At 39.0% G+C, this 13,298-nt stretch overlaps 1 protein-coding gene across 1 annotated transcript in view; it reads left to right on the top strand.

The window, feature by feature from the left end:
* Positions 1-13,298, top strand: part of SYNE1 (spectrin repeat containing nuclear envelope protein 1) — a 501,407-nt gene that overhangs the window by 377,318 nt on the left and 110,791 nt on the right. Inside the window, 6 exon segments of the mRNA XM_070376885.1 lie at positions 438-587; positions 1,757-1,933; positions 2,378-2,533; positions 7,504-7,659; positions 10,921-11,091; positions 13,065-13,198. Coding sequence (XP_070232986.1) covers positions 438-587; positions 1,757-1,933; positions 2,378-2,533; positions 7,504-7,659; positions 10,921-11,091; positions 13,065-13,198 — 944 coding nt within the window.

Raw genomic sequence — 13,298 nt, 5'->3', positions numbered from 1 at the left:
CCAAAAATCTAGAAAATGATAGTTTGTCGTGTGGTGGTATTTTTCTTTCTTCGTTGAACATTCCTGAGTCGTAATACACAGAGATTTTACAAGATAATTAATAAAATACATCTGTTGAATGTTTTGTAGTTACATTTTTTAATACTCATAAAACTAGCTATAAAATAAGAAAAATATTTTCTTCTTGCTGGTGTTTTGATTAATTAGGTAGTGTTTATGCAGTGTTTATAGTATTCGATGTCAAGTGAACATAAGAGGACTTTTACTGTTCAGTGTTCACCTGATGTTTAATTTCCAGCTTCTAACGAGGTTAATATCCAAAAATGTCATTAAGAAGTGTTATTCTGTTGGTACTTTAGGAATTAATAGAATTTTAAGTTAACAGAAATCGGTTTGAATTTTAACATTGTGACTCGTTCTATCTCTGACGTGGGCAGCTCCAAATGGATAAACTACCTTCTCGCCACGCCATTTCCGAAGTCATGACTTGGATTTCTCTTATGGAAAGTGTTATTCAAAAGGATGAAGAGAATATTAAAAATTCCATCGGTTACAAGACAATTCATGAGTACCTTCAGAAATATAAGGTAATTAAACATTCTTGTTTGTTTCTGGCTTCTTGTGCTTTAGGACTGCTTTTTTGGAAGAAACTCAAAAACTCAAGTTATAGAAATCAGGTCTGAAAGCGTATGCTGCATACACAGTGACCAGAGAGGTTTCCAATAGTAAGAAAACTGCCTCCCTCGTTATAGGCATAGGAGCATTGTCTGGTATTAGGACAAAATTGTGAATAAGATTTTGTGTCATATTAAGAAGTCATAAAAATAAATACTATAATTTATATATATTATATAGTAGGATATGTAGTTTGTCCAATTCTACTTACTCTTCCTAAAAAATATCTATATTTATACTCAGGTTTTCCCTGATGGCCTAGATGGTAAAGAATCTGTCTGCAATGTAGGAGACCTGGGTTCAATCCCTGGGTCGGGAATATCCTTTGGAGAAGGGCATGGCAACCCATTTCAGTATTTTCACCTGGAGAATTCCATGGACAGAGGAGCCTGGTAGGCTACAGTCCATGGGGTCGCAAAACGTCAGACACCACTGAGCAACTAACACACACACACATATTTATATTCAGTATATCTATATGTTCCAAATTTTCACAAATTTAAATTCTATATATTTATACACTCAAAATGTATTAAATCAATTTATATTCAGTATATTCATATGTTGCATATTTACATATATATTCAACTTCTGAAAATAATAGACATATTAATATATACAGACTGTGCCATTTGGACTAAAATCATGGAAGTGATAATATTCATCTTAAGCTTGCTTAAGGCTTTCTAACTCCTGGTAAAATATAAAAAAGTGAAAGTCGCATCCAACTCTTTGCAACCACATGGGCTATATGGTCCATGGAGTTCTCGGCCAGAATACTGGAGTGGGTAGCGTTTCCCTTCTCCAGGGGATCTTCCCAACCCAGGGATCAAACCCAGGTCTCCCGCATTGCAGGTGGATTCTTTACCAGCTGAGCCACAAGGGAAGCCCAAGAATACTGAAATGGGTAGCCTATCCCTTCTCCAGCGGATCTTTCCAACCCAGGAATTGAACCAGCGTCTCTTGCATTGCAGGTGGATTCTTTACCAACTGAGCTATCAAGGAAGCTGATATGTATAAAATCATATAAGAAATGTATACATATAACCTTATTTTCTTATTTTCTCCTCTCCCTTTTCAGGGTTTTCAGATCGACATTAACTGTAAGCAGCTGACTGTTGATTTTGTGAATCAGTCTGTGCTACAGATCAGCAGTCAGGATGTGGAAAGTAAACGCAGCGACAAGACTGATTTTGCTGAGCGACTTGGAGCAATGAATAAAAGCTGGCAAATCCTGCAGGGTCTGGTCACTGAGAAGGTGAGCCAAGCGTTCCTGGTTGTCTGTGTTTCATGAAAACTCCAAGAACAGGTATACTCGGTAGAGAAAATTCATTCCACAAAGTAGCATGGCTCCACTGGGCATAGGACTGCTTCTGAAGGAATAGATCCTGGAGGTTCTCATTTTAAGTGTTCTTCAACCTTGTTCATTATTTTGTCCCTGTACTCTCTTCTCTTTGAATATTTCATATCATTTTCCTTTATTTAAGGTCTTAATATCTTTTTCCTTTGCTTCAAAGTTGACTTAAGTTCTTTACTTGTTTACCAATAATAGTCATTGATTTACACTCTTTAACATTCATTCTTAATCACAGATACAATGAACTTTTTTTTTTTTTTTAAGAATTCTTAATCTGGAGGAAACAGTGATCTGCCAGTAATGGGATTCTAAAACAAAATTGCAAATTTTGTTATGTTTGTTCAGATTCAGTTGTTGGAAGGCTTATTGGAATCTTGGTCAGAATATGAAAATAACGTACAATGTCTGAAAACGTGGTTTGAAACCCAGGAAAAGAGAATGAAACAACAACATCGCATTGGAGACCAGGCTTCAGTTCAGAACGCAATGAAAGACTGTCAGGTAACTTGTCTGAGTGGCGGACAAGCACCCTTCACAGTTTGATGGCATATGGCAAATTTGCAAGTCATGACAATTGAGAGTTACATATTAAAAAATGCTGCATTTGGTAACAAATTTCTCTGATTACATGAATTATAATGTTTTGACATCTATTAGATTTTTTTCCACCTGTTTTTATAAATTTGAATTTATGAATAGAGAATGGTTCTAACCCCCCATACTGATCATTCGGGCTTGCCAGGTAGCACAATGGCAAAGAATCCACCTGCCAAGACAGGAGACACAAGAGACACAGATTTGATCCCTGGGTCAGAAGATTCCCCTGGAGTAGGAAGTAGCAACCCACTCTAGTTTTCTTGCTTGGAAAATTCCATGGACAAAGGAGCAGGGCAGGCTACAGTCCTTGGGGTCACAAAGAGTATCGGGTAGGACTGAAGCGACTGAGCACGCACACACACACCTCCTTAAGAAGCTCTTCTCTCACCTGTCTTTCCTGTATAATTGGAAGTCAACATTAGAGGCTTGATTGAATTCTGGCTCAACTCCAGTGAGCCAGTGCTTCCCAGGGGACAGTGTTGCCCCCCTACTGCGTCCCATCAGAAAGACCAGACAGCGCCTGCTTATTCCACAGTTAGTGATAAAGATGTTGGTTCAGGTGGAGTGGGTTAACTAAATGTTTTCCAGTGACTTGGGACTCCTTAATATTTCCTTAGGGGTTCTTGTTTATGTGAAAGAAACGTAAGCTATTACAGTTAATGCTGTAATTAAAAAAAAATTCAGTAATTTATGTGTTACAGATTGGCTATGATGGTTCTCTCTAGTATTTCCTAAGGATAGTTGAAGACTAAACTGTGAAGCAATTCTACAGAAATGCTCCTTACCCCAAATGTGTTTTTCTATTTCAGCTTTCAAAAAGAAAGGCCTTTCCTAATGATCTTCCCTTGAAACAATGTTTTTTTTTTTTTTTCAGGGGGTATATGTAAAGAGATATATTTAAGCTCTCAATCAAAGCCTTTTGGTTCAGAAAAGAGCACGGGCTTTTGTACTGGGCTGACAAGCTAATGAAGTGCAATTTTGAGGGTGCATGAAAATGGCAAAGGAAACTATCATGCAGAGAAATAGTTTGAAAAAAAAAAGAACTTCACATCATTAGATGGGTGTGTAGGGACCTCCTTGGTGGTTCAGTGGTCCCACTGCAGGGGACACTGACTGGTTCAGTCCCTGGTCAAGGAACTAAAATCGCACGTACCTTGTGGCATGCCCCACACCCCCACTCACCCCTCTCCCTGCAAAATAAGGTGGTTGTGTAAAAGATGGAAGACCAGAAACAGGCATTAGCTAGTCTCATTGCCTTTCCAATTTTCCAGGGTCCAGTAGTGTTTTTAACTTAGGCTGTCAATTCCAAAATGTACAAGGAAGCCAGAATTTCAGAATTTTACTTTGAAGAATGACTTCCTCAACTAAAGTGTTTTTATTAAAACTAAAACATAATTTCAGAATGAATATGAGAAAGATGAGTGCTTCCAAGTTCCTGAGGAACTTGACTATGAACAGACTGAAATTATAGGTTAGCTTTCCTTTTCCTTTATTTTTCCTTCTTCCTTCTCCTCGTTTATTTTTTCTTGCTTGCTATTTTTTTGTTCTCCTTAATGTACTTTTCTTCTGCCATTTTCCATTTTCTTTTTATGTAATGTCTTCTGTTTAACAGAGAGAGAGAGGAGATTGCTAGATGGAAAATATAGCAGAAACTTGACCAAGTTTTACTCCTTTTCCAACCCAAATTTTAGTCTCCCAGAGGGTCACACCAGGCAGTGTCAGAAAGAAAGCTTCATGTGTGGTTGAAAGGACTTCACTCCGATGCCAATTTATGATTTCAAATGAAAAGTCATTAAAAAAAATAAAATAGCAACAACAAAATTAAAGTAGCCCACAGTTATTTTGGGGTTTCACAGATAAATCACGATAGCCTAACTGGCAGGTTCCATTTGACAGCACCACAAACCATGGTGAAAATTTATTGTCATTCTTGAGAAATTGTTCCTCTGGACCAAAGTATAGAATTCAAGCCAGCATACTTACATTGGTGACTGGATTCAAGCTTTATTTTGTTTAAAAGGTCTTGGATATTTTTTTACTTTTCCAGGAGTAATTTATGAACTCAAACCAACCTAAAAACTGATATTTCTGAATTAACCCAAGTTAAGAATGATTTATTATAGCAAAAAATGTTAGTTTTGGCTTTTCTCTTCATTGATCAGAAACAGAATCATCTTTTAATTATTATTGGAGAGAAATGAAAACATACCTTTGTTTTGCACAAAATATATATTTCATTCCTGTTTCTCTCCTGGGTTGTGCTTTTATGCCAACATAAATGTGCAGGACACTTTTGAGATGTGTTTCTAAGCAATGCATAATTTATTTAATATTACTCACTTAAAAAACTAACATCTATGGATAAATGAGAATAAGTTTAATTCCAGTGGCTGAATTTTAGAATAATACTAAAGACATGTTGGAAGGATTATTTGGTTATGTAATCCTTTAGAGAAGCAGAGAAAAAAAATCCTTAAATAGTAAAGTTGATTATGTTTTCTTCAGTGTATATAGGACCTGTAACCCTACTGATCATTATGTTCATTCTCAGGTTAATTATCAAAGCTGTCAACAGACTGGCAAAACTATAAATCATAAATAAAGGACCAGTTATTAAAAACAAAAATTATCTCTTTAGGCTACTGACTGCAAGAACTTATAATTAATACATCAAGACAAAAATAGCTTCCTAATAATTAAGGAGAGATAAATAAATAAATTTGCACTGAAGCAAGGCAAAATACCAAATGGCTAAATAAAATAATACTCTTACATTTGCCTAGTTTTTAACAGCTTCAAAAGGATTTCATAGATATATTTATCCAATGTTATCTCTTTGAGGTGAGCCAAATGTATTATTATTCCTATTTTGTACATAAGGTCGAGGGCTTCCCAGGTGACACGGTGCTAAAGAATCCACCTGCCAGTGCAGGAGACATAGGAGACTTAGGTTCAATCCCTGAGTCAGGAATATCCCCTGGAGGAGGGCATGGCAACCTGCTGTAGTAATCTTGCCTGAAAAATTCCATGGACAGGGGAGCCTGGTGGGCTACAGTCCATTGTGAGGTTGCAAAGAGCTGGACGTGACTGAGCAACCGAGCACACACACACAGACACACAGAGAGTGATGAAAGGATTGGACCACACAGAAACAAAAACCAAAGGGACACATTAAAGGAAAACAGAGAGCAGGACGTTACCCTGCCCGTACCCATACCAAGACTGATGGAGTGATCCATGTGTGGATCGTGACAGGGAGGTGGAAATCTTTTTCACAGAATTGAGACATTATCCAAGCTTAAAATATTTTTTGGTTTTCTTCATTCCAAGCCCCAAGGCCTACACATCTGCATACCTAGCTCTGGGGATGTACTTTTGAATATGATCATATACTCCATATACTACAGCTGCTCACCTCACCCCAACATAGGTTTACACCTTCTCCTTGATTCCTGTCCAATGACCCACCTTCAGCACTGGGCTGGGAGTCAGTAGGCTCAAAAGTCTTGGGTTCTAACTCCGCTTCTGGCCTTTCTGTGACCTGAGACAGGTTGTATGACTTAAATCTCTCTTGTTCATCCATAAAATGTTGATAGCAGTCTCAACCAGAGAAGGCAATGGCAACCCACTCCACTCTTGCCTGGAAAATCCCATGGATGGAGGAGCCTGGTAGGCTGCAGTCCATGGGGTCGCTAGTAGTCGGACAGGACTGAGCGACTTCACTTTCACGCATTGGAAAAGGTAATGGCAACCCGCTCCAGTGTTCTTGCCTGGAGAATCCCAGGGATGGGGGAGCCTGGTGGGCTGCCGTCTCTGGGGTCACACAGAGTCAGACAGGACTGAAGCCACTTAGCAGCAGCAGCAGCAATCTCAACCTGTCTCAAGGTGCTTTCAAAATTTTCTAATGAATTTAAAACATGAGTTAGGATTATGGTTAAGTATGATCTCTATATCATCATCTCATTTTTTTTTAGAACATTTCATGGTGGCGGTGGTGGTGATGTGTTAGTCGCTAAGTTGTGTCTGATTCTTGTGAACCCGTGGACTGTAGCCCACCAGGCTCCTCTGTTCATGAAACTTCGCAGGCAAGAATACTGGACTGGGTTGCCATTTCCTTCTCCAGGGGATCTTCCTGACCCAGGGACTGAACCAGGATCTCCTACACTGCAGGCAGTCTCCTACACTGTAGGCCGATTCTTTACCAATTGAGCTACCAGGAAAGCCCGGACATTTCATGCTGGCCATTATAAATGCAAATCCTAAGGAAGATGAGGATTTGACTCATGAAAAAAAGCCCACACAACCTTTCTGAATCACTCGAATCAGAGTATTTTAGGGAGAAAGAGAGGTTAATGGAGACTCTGTTTTTTTTCATATGAAGAAACTGAGACCCTATGGAAGTTTCTCACTTGCACAAAGTGACTCAGCTTAATGGTCACAGAAGTGGGGCTAAATCCCAGATACTGGGGTCCAGAGCACCATTCTATTCCATTTCATTCCAGGGGCTAGGACTGTGAGACTTTTCCAATAGCAAGATAAATGAATTTAAGGATGTAAATCATGTTAAGCATTTCCAACATATATTTCTTTCCTTGTAGCTTGTTGAAAAAAGTTCCACATTGCCATTTCCTTATCTATTATATAATCAAATTTTGTATTTTTTAAGTTACACTCACCTCTCATGGAATGAGAAGAGAATTTTTAAAATTTAAAGGTAGGAAGAAGTATCGTTCTGGCGACCCTCTCCTGAGAACAATAAGCTTTTTGGATTAGTAAAAGGTTTTTTTGGATATGAGACTAGCATGGCTCAATTTCAGTGCACCCCAGAGTTCCATAATAGAATAATTTAAAATGATTATTTCTTCATCTTTCAGGATCTGGAAGACTTGATTAAAGCAAAAGAGAAAGAGGTAGAGAAAATTGAGCAGAATGGACTTGCTTTGGTTCAGAACAAGAAAGAAGAAGTATCTGGCATTGTCAGGAGCACGCTTCAGGAGCTCAACCAAACTTGGGCAAATTTAGACCACATGGTAATGTTGCTTGTGGAGAGTTGGCTCCAAGACCGCACTTACCATCTTGTGTCCAAATGTGAATGTGACATGGGCTTTGATTTTCATAAAGTAACTGAAAAAATAATCGCTGAATCTAAACAGCATGTATTTATACTGTTAAGTCCACTTTGTTAACCTTTCAAAAAGAGTCTAGCTTCAGCTGTTTCCTATAATTAACAGTATTATGGACATTCCTTTCTCAATAATCTTATCTATTCGGGGTCTATCGATACCATTTAGGCACAGGTGGTTCTCAAATGTGTATACTCAGGTTGAACTTCTCCCCTAAACTCAGTCAGAGACAGACACAGAGGGAAGTCCTCTATCAACATCTCCACTCACATGGCCAGTAGACATCTCAAACTTCCTGTGCGAATCAACTCCCATCAGTCCCCCTCAAACGCACACTTTTGCCGTCTCGGTTCATGACAGCTCTACCCTTCCAGCAGCATGGGCTGGAACTCTCTTTCTCTCAGACCCACCTCCAGTCCAGCGGCAATCTTGTCGGCCCCATTTCAGGATAGACTAGAAGCTGACCTCTGTCCCTGTCTGTGAAGCGAACAGCTAGGTCTAAGTCAGCTCTTCAGCCCTCAGTTTCCTCATCTGTAAGATGAGTTAAGATTCCATCTACCTCAAAGGTTGTTACCAGGATAAAATGGGTAATGAATTTAAAACACTCAGTTAATATGTTTCCTAAATGGTGGTACTAAATATATTGATCTTTTATCACATATATATATTATATAAATAATATATATACATATTATAATTATAAATATATACATATATACATATAAATATAAGCTCAGATCATGAACTCCTTATTAGAAAATTCAGACTTAAATTGAAGAAAGTAGGGAAATCCATTAGACCATTCACATGTGATCTAAATCAAATCCCTTATAATTATACAGTGGAAGTGACAAATAGATACAGGGATTAGATCTGATAGAGTGCCTGAAGAACTATGAATGGAGGTTTGTCACATTGTACAGGAGGTGGTGACCAAAACCATCCCCAAGAGAAAAATATACAAAAAGGCAAAATGGTTGTCTGAGGAGGCCTTACAAATAGCTGAGAAAAGACGAGAAGTGAAAGGCAAAGGAGAAAAGGAAAGACACACTCATCTGAATGCAGAGTTCCAAAGAATAGCAAGGAGAGATAAGAAAACCTTCCTCAGTGATCACTGCAAAGATATAGAGGAAAACAATACAATGGGGAAGACTAGAGATCTCTTTAAGAAAATTAGAGATACCAAGGGAACATTTCATGCCAAGATGGGCATAATAAAGACAGAAACAGTATATACCCAACAGAAGCAGAAGATATTAAGACGAGAACTATACAAAGAATACACCTATACAAACCATACAAGAATACACTAAAGAACCATACAAAAAAGATCTTCATGACTCAGGTAACCATGATGGTGTGATCACTCACCTAGACCCAGACATCCTAGAATGTGAATTCAAGTGGGCCTTAGGAGGCATCACTACAAACAAAGCTAGTGGAGGTGATGGAATTCCAGTTGAGCTATTTCAAATCCTAAAAGATGATGCGGTGAAAGTGCTGCACTCAATATGCCAGCAAATTTGGAAACCTCAGCAGTGGCCACAGGACTGGAAAAGGTCAGTTTTCATTCCAATCCCAAAGAAAGGCAATGCCAAAGAATGCTCAAGCTACCACACAATTGCATTCATCTCACACACTAGCCAAGTAATGCTCAAAATTCTCCAAGTGAGGCTTCAACAGTACATGAACTGAGAACTTCCAGATGTTCAAGCTGGTTTTAGAAAAGTCAGAGGAACCAGAGGTCAAATTGCCAACATCCATTGGATCATCGAAAAAGCAAGAGAGTTCCAGAAAAACATCTGCTTTATTGACTACACCAAAGCCTTTGACTGTGCGGATCACTACAAACTGTGGAAAATTCTTCAAGAGATGGGAATATCAGACCACCTTATGTGCCTCCTGAGAAATCTGTATTCAGGTCAAGAAGCAACAGTTAGAACCTGACATGAAACAACAGATTGGTTCCACATCGAAAAAGGAGGACGTCAAGTCTGTATATTGTCACCCTGCTTATTTAATTATGTGCAGAGTACATCATGCCAAAGTGTGGACTGGATGAAGCACAAGCTGGAATTGAGATTGCGGGGAGAAACATGAATAACCTCAGATATGCAGAAGACACCACCCTTATGGCAAAAAGTGAAGAGGAACTAAAGAGCCTCTTAATGAAAGTAAAAGAGGAGAGTGAAAAAGCTGGCTTAAAACTCAGCATTTAGAAAACAAAGATCATGTCATCCAGTCCATCATTTCATGGCAAATAGATTGGAAAACAGTGGAAACAGTGACAAGACTTTATTTCTTGGGCTCCAAAATCACTGCAGATGGTGACTGCAGCCATGAAATTAAAAAACACTTGCTCCTTGGAAGAAAACCTATGACCAACCGAGACGGCATATTAAAAAGCAGACACATTACTTTGCCAACAAAGGTCCATCTAGTCAAAGCTGTCATTTTTCCAATAATCCTGTATGGATGTGAAAGTTGGACCATAAAGAAAGCTGAGCACAAAAGAATTGATGCTTTTGAACTGTGGTGTTGGAGAAGACTCTTGAGAGTCCCTTGGACTGCAAGGAGATCAAACTGGTCAATCCTAAAGGAAATCAGTCCTGAATATTCATTGGAAGGACTGATGCTGAAGCTCCAATACTTTGGCCACCTGACGCAAAGAACTGACTCATTTGAAAAGACCCTGATGTTGGGTAAGATTGAAGGCAGGGGGAAAAGGTAATGACAGAGGATGAGGTGGTTGGATGACAACACCGACTCAATGGACTTGAGTTTAAGCAAGCTCCAGGAGTTGACGATAGACAGGGAAGCCTGGCGTGCTGCAGTCCATGGGGTTGCAAAGAGTCGGACACCACTGAGCAACTGAACTGAACTGATAATATAGGTCAAGGTTATATGAGTAACCTTTTAAGCATTTTAATTTAGACTATGTGATCACACGTATGAAAGGCTTAAATTTCAACATTGCTACATTTTTACTTTAAAAACCTATTTTATAACTTTTTGTTTTAATGTATAATTTTTTAAATTTGAGTTTACTTGCAATGCCTGAAACCCCAGTGAAGTTCTTAAATGTTAATGCCTTTTCCATCAAAGGAATATATATTTTATCATGTAAAATAGTATGCAATTATAAGAAGTCTCTGTCTCTTCTGAAAGGTTGGCCAACTCAAGATCCTGTTGAAATCCGTGCTTGACCAGTGGAGCCACCATAAAGTGGCATTTGATGAGATAAACAGTTGCCTCATGGAGTCCCGATACTCTCTTTCTCGATTCTGTCTACTCACAGGCTCTTTAGAAGCTGTGCAAGTTCAGGTGGACAATCTTCAGGTAAGGAGTGAATTGACCTCATCCGTAGCATTCTTTTTAATTAGAGAAAATTTTTTTAAAAAGTGAACAAATTCAAACATCGTGCTGGAATGTTGGTCTATATTGTTTGCATTTAATTATTTTCAAAATATTCAAAATTAATTTTACTTGCTTTATTTGTTACATAATCAAACTTGCCTGTGGATACCAGATTTTGGAATAGCTGGTATATAACTAAATGAGTTTTTAAATTATATAAATATCCTGATGGATGTATTTTATCAAATGACTTTATTCCCAAATCCATCTTCTGTATCTATTATCACTGCCTTTTATGTCTTCCCTTTCTCTTTTTTTAATCCTGCTTTTCTAAACATATTCTAAGGGATTTAAAAGAACACAGAAAGAAAAATAGCAAAAGAGTAAAATTTTAAACCATTAAGTTATTTTCTTTGCATTCAGCAGAATGTCAGTGGTCTGTGCAACGCGTACACATCATCCCCGTTTTCTAGCACTTGCTGCGTTGTTTCCTGTGTGTCTGTTATCATGTCCTTCATCCAGAAGGACATGGCTGTTGTTGGACTTAAAGAGCACAATCTCACTCAGGCCACTGCCCTCAGTTGATTGCTACCCTCATCCCCTATGTTCCTGGGCACTGGGCACTCTTCACCTGCTACTGATCTTTCTCCCGGGGTGGATAGTGCAGCCAGTGGCATGGGCATGGCAGGCCTAAGGGATGAGGGGTCAGCAAGAGCCCAGCATGGACCCTCCTTACCTTGGCTCACATCCCTCACTTGGCAATCAAAGTCTATATGTTGCTGATCTGAGGTGCAGACTTGCTGAGAGAATGCCCTTTTTTCAGGAGAGGCAGGAGGCAGGAAGGATAAAATGAGTTATATATAGTTATATGAAACCTTAAATAATTATTGTAAATACTAAAAATCATTACAACTTATTTTGAGACTAGTAAGTTTAAAAACACATTTTAAACCCTTGAGGAGAAATACCTTTTAATTTAGCCTACTCTGTGTTTCACCTCTTCTACCTTAAGATATGAAAGGACGCGGGGTCTATTCCTCATGTGTTTTGATTTGATGGCAGCCAGAAAGCAGTGTCAGGTAGGGGTGGATTTTTGCAGCCTGGTTTACCTGAGGAGTTTTACTAAGAACTGTATCTGTTACTTCAGCATTTCCTGGGAAATATCCTTCTTCACCGGTTCTTGGTAGAAGACTCCACCAAGCCTATAACCTTGGCGGTTATAGGCTTACTTTGCAAGGAAGAACACTCAGAGCTAGAACTTAGATGGTACTCAGAAAAGCTATGGGGCTTCCTGGGCAGCTCAGTGGGTAAAGAATTTGCCTGCAATTCTGGTGACACAGGAGACTCGGGTTTGATCCTTGGGTGGAGAAGATCCCCTGGAGTAGGGCATGGCAACCCACTTCAGTATTCTTGCCTGGAGAATCCCACGGACAGAGGAACCTGCCGGACTACAGTCCACAGGGTCGCAAATAGTCAGACTGTCACGACAAAGCAACTGAGCATGCACGCGTGCAGAAAAGCTATGATATCTTAAACTGTCATTATCAGAAGTTTCTGACAGAGCAGCTCTCGGTAAGTGATAGAATATAGATCTGGATTTTTATCTTGAGCAGCAAAGAGAACCACGGTGTGCCAGGTTGCACACCCACCAGCCCCACGGCTTCCTCCTGGATGATGAACAGGGGTTCCCTGTGTGAACTTTCCTGGCAGAATTACCCATCCCACTCTGAGGCTCAATTGTTAAGAGTCCCTCCTCACACCCACAAGAACAAACTCATTAAAAAGGAAAAATGATTATCTAAAGGAAACTTACGAAACATTGGGGCAAAAGTCACAGTTTATGTATTTGTGTGTGCATATTTTCATATTGTATGAAAGCAGCTATATTACTTCAAAATTTGATCATTAGCATTTTTAGACCCTGTCATGTCATCTGTGGCCTTTTCTTTGGGCAGAATCTTCAAGATGATCTAGAAAAACAGGAAAAGAGCTTGCAGAAATTTGGCTCTGTGACCAACCAACTTCTAAAAGAGTGTCACCCACCTGTGACAGAAACTCTTACTAATACACTAAAAGAAGTCAACATGAGGTATGGAATATGCTGGTTTTACACTGTTGCTCATTATTTATATCACAATCTAATTATAAATAATGATACAATTAAACCCTAGCATTTTGAACTTGAGCCT

This window comes from Bos mutus, chromosome 9 (assembly GCF_027580195.1).
Source record: "Bos mutus isolate GX-2022 chromosome 9, NWIPB_WYAK_1.1, whole genome shotgun sequence".
NCBI lineage: Eukaryota > Metazoa > Chordata > Mammalia > Artiodactyla > Bovidae > Bos > Bos mutus.
This window is presented reverse-complemented; position numbering and strand designations above follow the sequence as displayed.